This window comes from Rhopilema esculentum, chromosome 6 (genome assembly GCF_057945365.1).
Source record: "Rhopilema esculentum isolate cy_ngs chromosome 6, ASM5794536v1, whole genome shotgun sequence".
Taxonomy (NCBI): Eukaryota; Metazoa; Cnidaria; class Scyphozoa; order Rhizostomeae; family Rhizostomatidae; genus Rhopilema; species Rhopilema esculentum.
The window spans coordinates 11,685,036-11,701,259 of NC_142820.1; the positions used below are offsets into that span (position 1 = coordinate 11,685,036).

Consider the following 16,224-nt stretch of genomic DNA (forward strand, 5'->3'; position numbering starts at 1 on the left):
TAGAGGATTCCTGTGCTGTGGTGTGAGAATGTGAAGGAATGGACGAGAGGGAAGGAAAAATGAAGTGAACGTGCCTTAGCAGAGTCACTACACACTGTTGCAAGCATTTTGGCCATTCTTTACTTTAGCACAACACTAACTGCACCCAAGGCTAGTAAGAGCCATCTGAAGTACTTCTATAGAACTCTAACAAAGCTTCAAACCTCATCCATTGATACGCATGTAGTCAATGTTGTCTATGCTGTATCAAATTACAGCATAGGAAATGGGCTGTATCAATAAATAGACAATTTGCATTACATATATTTCTTATTAAGAGATTATCTTATGCAGGAAGCAAAACATCATTTTGACTTCACAATGTTGACTAACTGAAGGTTTGTCGACGAGTAAAGTGAATTATCATTTGAATATTTACATGTGTTTATAATAATTCTCACTGCGTGTTTTGCTATCTTTTTCAAGACTTTGAAGAATCTTTTTCATATAAAAAGTATCCCCCTTTTTCCTGCATATGTTTGATTTGAGGAAAAGAGGAAGCAAATTAAACATATGCATGTTTCCTTGTTCTTATAAGCTAAATTTCTCCATTATCTCTACGTAGTAAGTTTGAAAACTAAGTTTCAATTGTTTGAAAAAAGAGTTTGCAAAGGGTGATATTTTCAACTCCTTGTGAAAAAGATGCGAAACGAAGAAGATATTTTCAGATAAACAGCCTTAATCGAATGGAAAGTGCTAAAAAACGAACCGCCTATCATAAGATACTTTGTCGTTGTAATCAGGAAGCTAAGATATGATTATGAAAAATCTCATCCTTCTTTGGTTCTATATCAGATTCAAGGTGAGTCAGCTGAGAAAATGATTACACATTCCAGCTCCACATTGTGACTTGTCGGTGAGCCGTGAGCTTGTATGTTATTAAACCTACTTTATAATAAACTGCCTCCTATAATCAACTCTTTTGACCAGAACAACAACAACAATCGAAATAATATAATTCCAAATGAAAAAGTCCCATTGGCCTTAAGAACAATGCAAGTATTTCTAAAGGTTATGAGAGATGAGAAATTCAAAAAAGTTCATTAATGGGTGTAACGAAATCTAGACGCTTAGAGGGGGGAGGGAGGGGGGTTGTATGGATCTTCCCAGAGTATTATGGTGCGATAGAGCTGCCCAGGCTAATTTAGATATAAGATAGGCAGGCCGGTTATTTCTTGTTAGATTCTATATTATAAAATCTATGTAGTGCGCTTATTTTCCTTAAATAAGTTTTGAAATGGTGAATTAGAAGAGAGAAAATAGGGAGGGCGATGTGAGGAATTGGCTCAATGTGCAGCAATCTCGACGGATTTTCAAGCCCAAGGCCAGAGATAACTTTCTGGGGGAGGGGGACTAAAAGCTTCAAACTGTAACAAAATATATAAAGCCAAAAAATGATTTACACAAAAGTTTTCAGCATGCGTTTCTTTTACCAGGTTGAATCAGAAGACAGTTGTGTTATTTTTAGGTGACGTCGGATCCAGGGACGGCGAAACGTATTTCAAAGTAGGGCCAGAATTTAATGATTGTGTTTGTAATAAAAAAGGCCGCCACCATGGTTGGGGGCAAGAAAAATTTTGGATTATAATAATCTAGGGATGGCCAGAAACTGCATCTAAAATAGAATTTGACGGGAGAAAAGCTAACTGTTCCATGGTTTTATCTATTTAAATGTTGACATGAAAAGAAAGGGTCTTTCAAAGTTTTAGAACTATATTAGCATAACAGCGAATAATCAACTTTTTTACAAATGAATGAAACCAAGATAAGATGGAGAGAAAAAAATTAATAAAACACAGTTTGGCAATAAAGCATTAGCCAGTGCCCTAATCCACACAATAAGCATGAATTTCATGAACTTAAAATCTGGCCTTGGTAAAATATTTTGCTATAAAACGTTTAAATGATTAAATAAAGCATTTCCTATTTTCGTACTCCCTTTCAGACTGATTACTGGTCAACGAGACGCACATTATTATTCACTGCAGAGAAAAGGAAAATATCAGGGCAGTCCAAAAACAAAACTAAATCGAATTCAAAATTTTCAAAGTGTTAGCCAAGAAAAATTTTTTGAGATGAATTGCTCGGCGGGCCGGATAAAAACTTGCTGCGGGCCGGAGTTGCCCCGCGGGCCGGAGCTTGAGAATGGCTGCCATAGACCTAAACTATCGAGGTTTTAGGAAGAGAGGAAATTTAGTTGGTTTCGCGCCGAGCAAAGGTTACAATCCAATGGCTTGCAGCCTAGCATCTATCAGCATTGTAGCCTACTTTACATTTCAGGGTTATTTTTTCCATGATTCCATTCCGACATTTCGTGTTTGATGTTTCGAAAATTCTGCGATCAATGTTTAAAAACAATCTTTACTGTACAATAGCGGCTTTTGAATTGGTGGACGCCAAAACATAGAAACTACGGAGCATAGTTGTTGAAATAATTACCTCTTTGAAATCGACGTCTAGTTATTTTCTCCGTGGCAACATGCTACAATGGGCATGCTATTTCAGATAACACAGCCTCATAATGATTTATGTTTTATTAATGTGATCAGGTTGTATTCAACCTTAGTCAACAGAAACTGGTTGCAAGGAGTTGACTCGTTCTAATCGCAGATAAGTGGAATACCTTGACCATCATAGAATGGCTACAACTTTACTGAAACAAGATTCGGTATTGGGAATCGATCAGATCCTTGTCCACATAGGAGAGTTTGGTCGCTTTCAGATTATCTTGGAGATAATCGCTTGCTTGCTTCAGATTCCTTATACTCTCATGATCTTACTACCGTACTTTACACAAGACAGCCCATCGTGGAAGTGTGTTTCGAACAGTACAGTATGCAATGTTACGGGAGAGCTAGCAAGCTCGGATAAGTTGCGATGCCAGATCCCGAGATCAGAGTGGGAGTACTCCATGCCAAAAGATTACTCCATTGTCACAGAGGTAGGTCATTGGTCTGTGGGATAAGTAAAACAACTTTATTTAATTCAGGAATTATGCATAGATTATACTTTTGCGAGAAGGCTAGATATTATGTGCTAAGGATCTGTATGAACTGGTCTTTCAAGATGCACGTGGTCATATTTTAAAACAAGTCATAACAACAAAATAAGCAATTTGATTTCTTGCCTCACAGTACAATTGAAAACACCAGTTATGGGAAATCCATGTCTTGCCCACTGGACTGATAACATTTGTAAGTTTTTGCAGCGTGCATGTTTTTAAATCCCAGCTAAAAATCGAAGTTTCTTCGCAACAACAATGCTTCTTTGAATTAAGTCAGCATGTGGTACATTGCATAAACATTTCATTGAATTTTAACAATCGTCAAAACAACATATGGAAAATTAGCCTGCATGCAGGCTCGACTGGTTTTCCCCAGAGATCAATTTAGTTGATTGCAAAATTCAGTGTGTCTCTCCCACCTCATTGGTCTCTTCCAATCGTAGAGAAAGACTAGATTTTCCATTCAGCTAAATTCATCTCTGGGAAAGCCAGCTGAGTATCGGCTCAGAACAGTTCTACGCATAAGTTCAAAAGGTTGTGTTTTCATGTTGGAATGCGATTCTTTGGGTACGATGGAATGCAGGGAGAATACTCAGTAAACAGTTTTTAAGTAATTCCATTTGTTTTAAATGGCAATTATATTTTGAAAATTTACGCTAGCTATACTTTAATTTTGGGCACCCGGTATAACAGATCTCGACTCAAAGGTCTGTACTATATGCTCACTTTACTTGTCATCTTCAACTAATCCAGTTAGACTTTCAAAACTGCGGTTCAATGTAGCATTTATTTGAGAATGTCAGGTTTAAAGATATTTAATCATTAAACCTTATTTCAAATCTTCTGCCTGAGAGGTCAAACAGCATCTGGCTTCCTCGTAAATTGGCTTCAATCAAACATACCCATAGACCAATCGCTTTAGCTTTTCCCCTTCCCGCCGTCCGTCTCCTTCGCAGAAGTCCACAGGTCTAACATACCCACAGCTGCATTTCTGAGTAGCCCCCTCCCCTCTCTTGTATTGAGGAAAAAATACTGGTTCCATACTTAATGCTAGCAAGAAAACAAGACACATCGCATTTTTTTATTTACAAGCATGGAGAAGCAGTGGCTTGATGCTTGTGTGAAAAAGTCATTCCTTGTCCAGCTGCTCTCCCTTTGTGTTAAACAAAAAAACAAAGACAAAACTTACAAAGGATATCAAAATTTCATCCACTATCTACATAACCACGACTGCTTATGAAAATAATACGTGGAGTGTCTTAGTCTTCCTTAAGAAACGAATTTTTCTCCGAATCAGTTAGAGGGTGAAAGTATTATTTATGGGTTCCAGCTACTTGCCTTGACTACATTCGTAAAAAGTAACATACAGATAGGATATTTGCATAGCTCTCAACTTTCTAGAAGTCATTAGAGGGTCAACAGTGCCAAGGGCACAAAATGTTGTGAATAAAGTAGAAATCTTCCAGTTTTCGGTATCAAACATAGGGTCTCAACTTTCTGGCGCTCTCAGCGGACGCAAAATCGAGACCACTTGACGCTACACTCGCGCGCACAAAAAATGTCAAATGGAAATCGGCCTTAACGCCGCAGCCCAAAACTTTTGGGAGGTTACTCCTCCACTACACCTTTGAAAACAACCTTACACCTTCATCTGGATGTGAAATCACAATACAACGCTTTTGACAAAGCAAGGTTCTTTAAAGTGCCACTGAATTGAAAATAATGAAATTTTTTTTATTGTTGATTCTGGTAAACTAATCATCGCTAATTTCGGAAAAAAGTTTAGTTTTTTAATTTGGGGTCCACAAATAGGGGTTTCTGGGGTTCTTTCGCGAGTAGGTCGTGCGAAAAGAGGCTGGGGCGAGTGACGCATTAAGATATATATAGTCAATTCAGCCATAGTGGGGGCTGTAAGAAGAAACAAAGTTACAAATTGTGTATAACATGATACAAGCATGAAACCTGATAGAGATAGACAGTTTGATACGCCAAAAAAGATAGACTGTGAATAGACGCTTAAAAATATCCCACCGTGCTACTTATAGACTGGAGAACAAGGTTCCAGATAAAGCAAGTTATTTTCATAATTTTCATTTTGGATCACGATACCATGACAATGATGCTAACAATGATGCTACTGCTATAACCAGGGACGCTAAGACGTTCTGGAAGCCAAAACAGATAGGTGAAAAGATAATTGCAACCACGAATTCTAGATTAGATTGATTCTTTTTCTTGCAAACGTTTAAAAAGTTTTACTTTTTAAGGCATAATTTTGTTACTTTTAATCAATTCCATTTAAAATGAAATTCTTTACTTTTTGAGGCCCCCTGACCACGAGGCCCTGGGGCAATTTATCCCATCTTGACGGCCCTGGCGATAACTGATGCTTTGACAGTGGCAACGCAACTTGGAAAGTGGAAAAAGCGCCAAAAAGGGGAAATTTGTGTGGTTCTATAATAGATCAACTTTATCCCTTGATCAATTTGCTCACTTTTATTCATAATTTGTAAAGCTGTTCGTAAAAGCATTCTTATTCGACACGCTCAAGTCAATAATTCACAAAAGGTAAATGATCGGCATGAAGAATTGCTACAAACTGCACGCAAAAAGTTTGCTTATTTCGTATGGGCTCGAAATTTTCGCAAGAAAATACATTGCACGGTCTTGTAGTTAGATAGCTAGTGATGTTTAGAGCACAAGTATCACACTATTTCCATCCACTTCACGTTTTTTTGGTTGTTTATCGCACTCGAAATACAGTCTTCAGTACTGAAGCCCGCATCACTTCCGCGACTTGTAAACGTTAGTGCGTCACACAGTCCTAAAATTCCTCACAGACCGCGCACAGATGTTCGCACAAAAAGTCTTGAAAATCGCAACTTCGAAGCGTTGTAGCTTCAAAGCACTTCTCAATTTCAAAAACGAACTTCACCATCAGATTCAGGAGCACTGACTTGACTTAGCACTTAGAACATCAATAACAAAATTTTGATTTTTTCAATTCAGTGGCACTTTAAGAATACGAAATATTTCACAAGATCCAAGTGACATCAATGGGACAAAGTTATCAATATCTAAGATGATATCAAATTTTCCTTTTATTTAATTGTTTAGTTGATATCAGGGTTCAAAAATTTTCTGAATTACGCAATCTAGCGTGAAGATTCACACCTCAGGCCAATCTCTGATGAAGGCATTTCGGAAAATGCCATAATTTAATTTAAAGATAATCACAAGCTATATATCTGGCTTGGTAGTGTGAAAATACTTACAAACACATGGATTATAGAATCTAGATAATCTAGACAGTTGTCACATGGAAGGCGCAGCTATTCTTCAACAGCAGATGCCTCCAGATGGTACCATTTTAGAATAGTTTACGTAAACAGCTATCGTGATACTTCATCAGCCTCAAATTATTTAAAGTTCTTCATGAAGATAATTTCCAGCTGCAGATATTTCTTACCTACAATATCCAAATATTGTTAATAAAACACAACAATTAAGTTTTCGTTACCAAAGCTATCGAATTTACTCACCCTTGGCAAAATGAAAGCTATTGCTCTCGAGATGACTAAAGCAAGTTCGAGGGATTCAAATTCATTTCTAGAAGAATAGTCTGGTTACTAATTCTGCAAATCAATATGGGCTGGGGACGTGAGTTTGAATATTGTTTTAAATGTACTCTTTCATAAATCAAGTGCAATTTTTTTTAAGCTGTTGACCTTGTCTCTTGCTCTCTTAGTTTGATTTGTACTGTGGCACTGAAACCTACGCATACCTAGCAACGTCAATGATCTTTGTGGCATGGGCCATCGGTTCTGTCATTCTTGGATGGCTCGCTGACAGGTACGAGAATACTATCCTTAATCATGCTACGAGTATCGCCCGAACTCTGACGAGAATGAACGAGAAACGACGATATATTTTCGAACTCAGAACGAGAATGTATTCTCTGCCTCTCTGGATTTCTTGAGTGTATTTAATAACATTGGGTAGGAATCGGGGTTGGGGTTGAGATTTTTAATCAAGTAGATTAAATTCCTTAAATGAATTAAAAAAGATTGGAAAACATAGCTTAAAATGAATGGTAACAATTTTGCAGATTTCAGTTTGCAGAAATTATCCAGAAGAAATACAATCCTTGCCAAAAATAGTTGGAACGCCTTCCCGATGCAGCATGCAAATAAACAAAGCAAGTCCAAAACTACTTTACCAAAATAGCAATGCTGCTTCCAAAATCTCGACCCTCTTCCCCCGTACAATGTTGATTTATTTTCTCAATATTTTTATGCAGCTTCCAGTGAAAACAATTTTATCTTCAGCGTCAAAACAGCCAAATTGAACAACATTGTAATGGGGGGTAGAGGGGATTTTTCAAAAAAGCTTCAGCTTTGCACAAGTGTTCCAGAAAATTTGCAAAATGTTGAAAAATATGACGAAATAGGCCAATCAGAAAAACGCAAGCACAAGACCTGTATAGTTGACCAATCAGTGCTGCGTGCCTATAGAAAAATTACCACTGGAGTCCAAGAGAGTAAAAACTTTTAAAGCCCAGTACTTTGCAGTCCAGTACTCTGGCTTTACCGGTCTTGTGCGTGCGTTTTTCTAATTGGCCTATTTCGATCCACAACTGGGTCTTATATAGTCTTTTATAGACTACTAGACTACCTCTGTTCTCAATGATAGTTTAATCTAACATAATCTCTAACATTTAATGATCTTGCAGGTTTGGAAGATGGAAGGTTCTCATTCCTGCTCATGTTTGCTTGGTAACTGTGGGCCTACTCAACGCATTTTCACCAAACTTTACAGTTTACATCATCACAAGATTTTTAGTTGGATTTTCCATTCCCGGGATTATGGTTCCTACATTTGTGCTTGTTTCAGAGTTTGTTGGGCCTAAACATAGACCACTAGCTGGCATTTTATTATGGGGATTTTTTGCTCTTGGGTTAATCATACTTGGTCTTCAAGCATATTTCATCCGAAAATGGAAGTTGCTGACGATTATCTGCACTGCACCTTATATCATCACTTTTCCTTTATTAAAGTGAGTATGAAAGATCTATCTTCTATTTGTCACCTTAGGTTAAGCAATTCAATAACATACATACTTAATAACCGTTTGTTTTGAAATCTTTTCAATGATGTGGTAAAGCATCCATTCCTTCACCCCTTGCTTTATCTCAGTCATTTGGTAGCTGATTCAGCTTATTTATCTCAGTCCTTTTGTAGCTGATTGTCACATTCTAATGATAATTTCACAGTGGTATTTCAAACTATGTGGTTTTAATTAAAAAGTTATACAAATATATATTGTTGATGTCATTCTTCGGTGCTCTAAAGAAACAGGCTTTACATTTGCTAGTTTGGGGTGTGGGGTTCTGTTTTTGTCACTCTTTGAATAATCATTACAAACTGAGATGGTTTGAAATAAGCGATGGTCGTTCCCTATTGATAACTTATTGAAGAATATCTGATAAAATCTTCCAAAGTAGGATTGAAAATGGCCGCTGTTGTAGTGTGGGTTTGTGGAGTTGAAGCCACTTTTGTGATGCCACTAGAGGTCAATTTTTTCTTAAGAACCAATCGAGCAAAACTTTGTACATTTTATCTTTTTTGAAAGTATGAAATGTTATCTTTAAGTGGACAGTCTTCAAGCTTCGCAGCCTTTGTTAGACTTTCTAAAATTTAATCAAAAGTTTGTGGACTTGGGTCTTTCGTGCAATGAGGAGATGAGATGTTGTTTTAAGCAATTTACAGTATAATTTTATTTCTAAATAACATCGCAATGCAAAGAGAAACTATTTATTGCAAATATTTTACTGGTAATCATTATAGCTCCTTTCTTTATGTTTTTCCAATCATCGATATTTTTTAGAAATAGGTGAAAGTCAAAAGTTTTCTTGAGTTTGATATTTCAATTTGACATCAAAACTTGATAACTCGTCTGCTGTTTTTTAACTAAAAAGAAATCTTAGAATATTCATAAAACTGGCAGCAGCCATTTGAAATTTGGTTAGCTAAAAATTTTTGCAGTAATCCCACCATTTATGCTTCAAGCTGTACAGTACTGTACTCGCTATGTTTGTTTGTAGTGTAACGCAGATATTACCAAGTATGCAAATATTTCAGGTAGTTTTGTATACATGTGGCGATGTAGCACTGTAAATCACAGCGAAAATCTTCTAAATCAAATCTAGAAGTATTCTGCAAATGTTTTTAAACAAACATCTGTTGACAGTTATTATGATAAGAAATTTTAAAAGTTTTCATTTGGTTTTTAAAACCTTATTATTATATTTATTTAGGTTTATACCAGAATCCATCAGATGGCTTAGAATATCTGGACAGTCGGAAAAGGCTATGGAGATATTAGAGAAAATTGCTAGAGTCAACAAGAAGGAGTTTCCAAATGCAGTTTTAGAACCATTAGCTCCCACCATTAAAGAAAAGCGTGGTTCTCTATTAGATATTTTCAGACCTTGTAAAATGGCAATTAAGACATTCATCCAGGGATACGCATGGTAAGATTTTTGCCTAGGCCACTTTTCCGCCATTTAAGTGTAAAGAATGATCACTCGCATTCTTGTTAGAGAGAGATTTAAATTGATAATCATTATTATTGCAATTCCTATTTAGTCTCTTACATATGAGATAGAAACCGTACATGGAGCATATGATTGTTGTGGTCGCAAAGAATGAGTCCTTAAAGACATGGTAGGGGGACATGGTAGGGGGTGTAGGGGGTGCAATATCTCCCAATATTTCTGTGTTCTTCAGGATAGTTTTCCTTCCATTCGGTAAAAATCATTTTGGTAGTAAGTAGTAACAAAATAACGCCGAAATTTTACTTTATTCATCTTCTTATTTTCTTTACGAATTTTGAAAATGGGCGCTTCCATCATTTTCCAGTGACTTGAAGGGTGTGGCATCAAGATCCAATTAGTATCGAGTACCCCCCTCCCAATTATTTTAACTACTCTTGTGCCAAAGGGACACTAAGGTTGCTACCCTCAAAAATTATGACAATCCGTTGTTTCCGATGAACAATCTCTATCCCTGTTGTTTCCTCTCGTTTAAATGAGCAGTCTTATTCGTTTCTATTCTTCTCAAGCAATGGTGCTCCACCAACAATTCCATCTCTCCTACTGTAATGCTAATTATGTTAGTTTTCTATGTCTTTATTTTCGATTGTCTTTAGGATGGTGGAAGGAATGGTATATTACAGCGTCGCTCTTGCAGCTGATGACATTGGAGGTAGCAACAGATACGCGAATTACATATTGACCAGCTTGGTAGACCTTCCAGCTGTCCTCACTGGAATATATGCTTGTAGGAGGTAAAACCTTAGTAAAGTTTTATTTGGTCAAGAATATAACATGTTTCATTGCAACTGATACCTGCACTCTGGGTTTGACTAAATCAAATGCAAGGTTGAACTCGAACGAATCTCACATACAATTTTAGACGATTCATGCGTGCTCTTTTTTTCAGTATTTTTGCTCCAGCAATGTAAGAATATGTATTGCACCGGTTTTTTGATAGAATAAATTTAAGCGGATTTCTACATCTAGAAATTGCAAACTGATCAGCCTTGGGATTTTAGATAGAAAGTGCGATATTTCTTTCTGGAAGTTTAATTTTTAAAGTAAATTAACAAGTAATTTAAAGTAAAGCTCTTTCTCAGACTTTAGGTCGTTAGGTTCAATTGTTAGCTTTAAATTATATTCCACATAGAGCTTTGGCAACAGAAGCTTTACAGTAATAAGTAATTTTTAAATTATGATGGTTATACTTGAACAGACCATATAATAGTGGCTAATTTAAAATGTGTGTCGAAGGATTTAATACAGAACACGTAGACAACTAATCCTAAACCTTCTTGCTGCCGGTTTTTTCACCCCTTGTTAATAGAAACATCACTTGACAGGTTTGGAAGGAAAAAGACAGTCATCATTCCACTGTTTATTGGTAGTATTGCCTGCATAGCAGCGGCTTTCATACCTGCAAAAGCTGTTGGAAGCATCCTCAAATGTAAGCTGAATATCTTGCTTTGCTTTCCTTTACAAATAATTGCAGCAGATGAAAACGAGCTCTTGCAGCTTAGTGGCTATAATTGTAATTGAGTGATGAAAACTCTGCGCCCAAATATTCATGATTTTCGCACTCTTTTATGCTAAGATTTTCTCACTTTCTGCTATTTGCCATGTCATCGAAGTTTCAGATCGGAAACTATCTACTGTAAAGTTTTTTAATTATTTAATAATAAGGCTGAAAATATGAAATTTTTTGTAGTCTGGCCAAAAATAAGAGTTGCTCTTGGTGTGCTTGGCAAGTTCTTTGTTGCAACATCTTTTGATTCGATATACACCTGGTCCGTGGAACTGTATCCAACAGTCGTCAGGTAATTACTTATGTTTATTTTAAAAGCAGCAGCAACCATCTATGACCTGACCAGAAAAATCTCATATCATTACCTTACTTTCTATCTACTTCAAAAAACTACTTCAAAAAATCCTGGCTTGTGTAGACAGAAAGAGTTCGTTTTCTTTCTTGGATTCTTCAACTAAGTGAGAGGTAAGCAGTTGCAGATTTTGTTTGGGAGACTAGTATAAAATCCTCTTGTTCATGGTTATTATTCTATCCATTTATCTGAACCAATGAGAAAGTGCATCATTTGGGCATGCGCATAAGGGCAAAGGCAAAATTTATATCTAACGGCGCTTCACAGCATTTAATTAAATTATTTTTTACCATGGTTGCATGTATTAAGCAGAGTTTCGTTCTCACTCTTCCCTTGACCCCTTTTCCTCTAAATTGTTTTTGTCTTTCGATTCGATTCAGGTTAATTCCCATAAGTACCACAAATGCTCCTACTACAGAATATATAATGCAGTGTGAAAGCGACATACAGCTGCGCATGTGCATATGATGCAAAGTTTTGAAAAGCTAATGCAGGCTTGTCTCCCCAACATGATTGGTCAAACAAGGAACCAATCCAACGCGTTATTCTTTCTGTAACGCTTTCTCTCGGTTCACCACAAACTTTCTGTTTATCTTTCATCGTTTTCCGACATTTATACTTCAAGGAGTCTCGAAAGAAAAGTTATTTTTTTTAACGTTCCCGTTTTTCTATTGTTTTCAAATTCTTACCTTGCTAGTCACTTTTTACAATTTCATATGTTTATCAAAAATGATATTTGTTTCATTAACAGTCATACTAGCTAATCATTTTGAAAGTTCGAAATCAATGTCATAATAAAAGTATATTTTCAAAAGTCTTGCCTCCACGACTATCATTGCTTTCTTTATACTGACCAGTCATGATTATCTTCTCGTTTATAGGGGTGAAGGAATGGGCTATCTGCAAGTCATGAGCAGAATAGGCGCAGCATTGGCCCCCTGGGTCACCAAATGGCTCATTGGCTACGCAGTAATTTACGGTTCTCATGGTTTTCTTCCGTTCTTGGTGCTTGGATCTTCATCCCTTGTTGCTTCCATATCGTTGCTATGGCTACCTGAAACCCGAGACAGCGCCACTGCGGAGACGTTTGAGCACTTTGAAAAGAAGAACGCAGAACTGGTCGATGGGAAACTTTTGGCAGATAAAGGTGAAGATGACAAATTTGCTAATGGAGAAAAATGCTAAATCTCATGAAACAATTTTTTTATACAGCAACTGATTACGCATTACGTACCTCTATTTGAAGAAACTAAATATATCTTAGAACAAACATAAGAAAGACAGAGCACATTAACTCCAACGAACAGTCATCATAAACGTGCCTTAGCGATATATGTAACATCTGGTTAGCAAAAACGCAATATTGTTATTATATTTATGTACGACGATCTGTCAACCTGCTTAGATTGTCTATGAAATTCATAAGGCATTGAAATATCATATAACCATTCTGCATCCGGTTTGCGTCGAAACAAATTAGAGAAGATCCCAAATCAATCTTGATTTTTTATCGCGGAAAGGAATGCAGGTTTTCTACAGAAAACAAGGTTGTTGAACTTTGGTTTGTGAGAAAATGTTTGAGTATGGGTCCCTTGATAGCCAAGTGAGAAACACTACTGGGTCCTAAGAAGTAGTCAATTTTTTGACCAGGCCCTTTGCTGTAAATGAAATTCATAAAACTTCCAGCAACTCCAGCTCGAAGCTTACTGTCATTTTTTGTCAGGGGTTTCTGGGGTTGGAGACTAACAGGGAAAAAACCGTTCTTACAAGAAAATTTTTTATTAGTAAATTTATTGGGTTTGCCCACGATGATTTTGTGTCAAATTGAAGTTGACCACAAAGCAGAGACTCTCAGAGACGCATGTCAGAAATGTAGGCGCCATTTCACCTACCAATTAGGCTATTTTACCGTCGAACTAAAAATATTGTGGACTAACTGAAGGTTTACTGGGATGGTGAACAGAAATCGGGCTAATTTGGGGTGCTTTAATCATAAGAACAGAGAGAATCTTTGGAAAAATATAAATTGGTTTATAAGAAATTTGACAATACTTTTCACGTTTTAAAAAGGGAATTATCGCCAAATTTGAGAGTCAAAGATGGAATAAAAATTCTAGGCGTTTTTTTGACCCTTTAATTTGGTTTCAATGCATAAGACTTGTCTCTGTTTCATTTTTAATGTGGTTTCATTTCATTTTTGTTTCTTTTTCAAATTCCACTGCATGAAAGAGTCATTCACTGTGCAACAATTAACAAAGATTATAAGATTACAAAAGAAGAAAAATAGAAAATTGATAGAAATATGTATGGAGGGGAATTTCTTAATAGGTAAGCCAATCGGTTATTTTAATTTCTTAAGTAAAGTAGCTGAGCAAACTTTCTTTGCTCTCCTGCCTCAGTTAAACAGCTTTTGGATCATGAATTTTCGAAAAATAAACTTTGGTGAAGACACTCTCGGGTATTTGTTGGAGTTTTTTAACTAATAAAGTTACCTACGTGGAAACCAGCTCCAATTACGGAAGTGGGTCTTGAACTGTTTAAACCTTGCTTTAATATCATCAAGCAAAACAGAGGTTTGCATGACAATAAGCATAGTGGATGCTTTTAACGTCATAGAGGTATAGTTTAAAAAGGTTGCAATTTAGTCCCCAGTGTCTGCAAGAACATAATAAATGGAAAAAATCGACGAATTCTTCCATTTGTGATTTGAGCATATGATACTTCCCTATCCAATCTGAAATTTTTTCTTCATTCAAAAAGTAGCATTTTCTGAACCTCGTAAAAATAACAGTATTCCTTTAGGAATCTTCATGTCTTTGACTGCTTGCCTTTCCTCTAATTTGCAAATTTGAATGACTTTGTGTAGCTAAAAATATTCCGTGATGTTCATTCAGAAAATTTTGCTCAAATGAAAAGAATGAATACATATCTTATGACGTCATTACACAACCCTTATATAAATTTAATGCCATGAGGCAGATGAGCATCTCAGTTCATATCTGAAAACCCGCTCGATAACCAGATCTTTTCGAATAATTCCTCCCCCTTGCTTTTCTCTGGGAGGTGGTGATTGCTCCCTCTTTCCGTAAGTTCATTGTTGCACCTAGGAAATTCAATGGTATGTCAAACGATTATCATATGAAAATACCCTAAGTCTTTTGAAAAGCAAGAAACTCTATTATCGGCTAATTAGATTTATACACTTAACTACTTGCAAAATTGTTAATGTCTTATCTAACTATCTTTTCTTTAATCATTATTAATAACAATTAATAACTACCTTTTTTTCTCTTTCACGTATATGCTTTGCTATTTGCTTTAGGGAATTCAACTGATGAATTTTTACCGATTTTATCAACATGAATGTCAAACTTGAGATATTCGTTAATTTCAACACACCAAGTTAAGTTTCATGGTTATCTATTATCATCGTAAACTCGTGACAGTTAATTTAAAATTTTTCTTTATGATTACCACTATTTTCAATAGAAATAGCTTGAGATTGAGACAGGTTTGCAGTCATTTTGTTTAATATAAACCATTCCAGGCATTTATTAATGTTTGTTATTATCAGTTGTAACAGCAAGTGTGTTGTCATCTGCATTAGTTGCATTAACAGAAAGTGTGTTGTCGTCAGCAAAATTGCACAGTGATCCATTATCAAGGTAGTAAAAATATTATTTATGAAATTTTAAAGTATCGATTCTTGCAGTACTCCTTGTCCAAGCTTACTCCTTGTTTTTAAGAATATTCAGGCTCTGTATCATCTAACTTTGAAGAACATTACAAGAACATTGCTCAGCAATTCCCTTTTTCGGGATGTTCGTAACGGAGTACCGCTGAACTGGCATGTCTCGTTTTTCAAAAAGCGTGGCTTTTAGTCAAGAGCGGGTGATGTTCTCCTGAAACAAAGAATTGGAATACTTAAGTTTTATTTCCAGGCTCAAAACTAATACTTTTCAAGAACATCGAGGCTAGAAAATTTGATAGCATTCTTATAAAAAGAAGGTATGGTTGAGACGGGGAGGGGGTGGTTCTTCCACAGTTTAAGTGCCGTGGGGGTGTGCCGCAAGCAGGGGTATACTTTTTTGGGCTTCTTCTCTAGCCGAAGGTATACTTTTTGCAATTTTGTCAAGCAAAGACCTAGCCAAAGGTATCATATTTGACAATTTTTGTCTAGGGAATGGCCTTTGAAAGTAAGAATTTCCCCCTGAAAACCCATTTTTGTTGATAATGAACTAGTAAATGAAACTAATCGATCTTTCACATTTTGAGATAACTGCTAATTTGAACGGCTTAGAAGTTAATCTAGCCAAGGGTACTTTTTATCAATAATAGACCATACAGGGTAATTTGCTGGTCTGAGATAGCGGGGCAGTGGCGTGCAGTTGTAAGCAGTGGTGTATTTTAATCTCGCAAACTGGGTAGCTTCAAAACCTTGAAAAATTGATCATTTATCACAGTTGAATTGTTACAACTCTGTAGGCAGCATAAAGTTTTATTTTTGTCCCATCACTAGATGTGGATTGTAAATAAATAAATAGTAAATAGAGTAACTTTCACGGGCCTATTGTATGTTTGCGGCTTCACGGCCTCGACCCTATTTCCAAGTGCGGCCAACTGATTTGGCAATAGGTTGTCTGTGGATTGCGGCTTTAGCCTAAGATGCGTCTTGCATCCAACGGTTTACAGCTTTAAGGATTTGGAT

At 36.4% G+C, this 16,224-nt stretch overlaps 1 protein-coding gene across 1 annotated transcript; it reads left to right on the forward strand.

Annotated features, from left to right (window-relative positions):
* Positions 1-2,503: 2,503 nt before the first annotated feature.
* Positions 2,504-15,219, forward strand: LOC135686127 (solute carrier family 22 member 13). The gene is made up of 8 exons (XM_065202303.2): positions 2,504-2,980; positions 6,792-6,895; positions 7,776-8,099; positions 9,361-9,576; positions 10,254-10,391; positions 10,983-11,086; positions 11,348-11,456; positions 12,398-15,219. Exons 1-8 carry the CDS (start codon positions 2,678-2,680, stop codon positions 12,699-12,701), a joined length of 1,602 nt encoding a protein of 533 aa, XP_065058375.2. The 5' UTR covers positions 2,504-2,677; the 3' UTR covers positions 12,702-15,219.
* The last annotated feature ends 1,005 nt before the right edge of the window (positions 15,220-16,224 follow it).

Coding starts and splice junctions, on each gene's coding strand:
- LOC135686127 (XM_065202303.2), top strand. CDS start 2,678: ATGGCTACAACTTTACTGAAACAAGATTCGGTATTGGGAATCGATCAG. Junction 9,577..10,253: donor TTCATCCAGGGATACGCATG/GTAAGATTTTTG, acceptor GATTGTCTTTAG/GATGGTGGAAGGAATGGTAT. Junction 10,392..10,982: donor GGAATATATGCTTGTAGGAG/GTAAAACCTTAG, acceptor ATCACTTGACAG/GTTTGGAAGGAAAAAGACAG.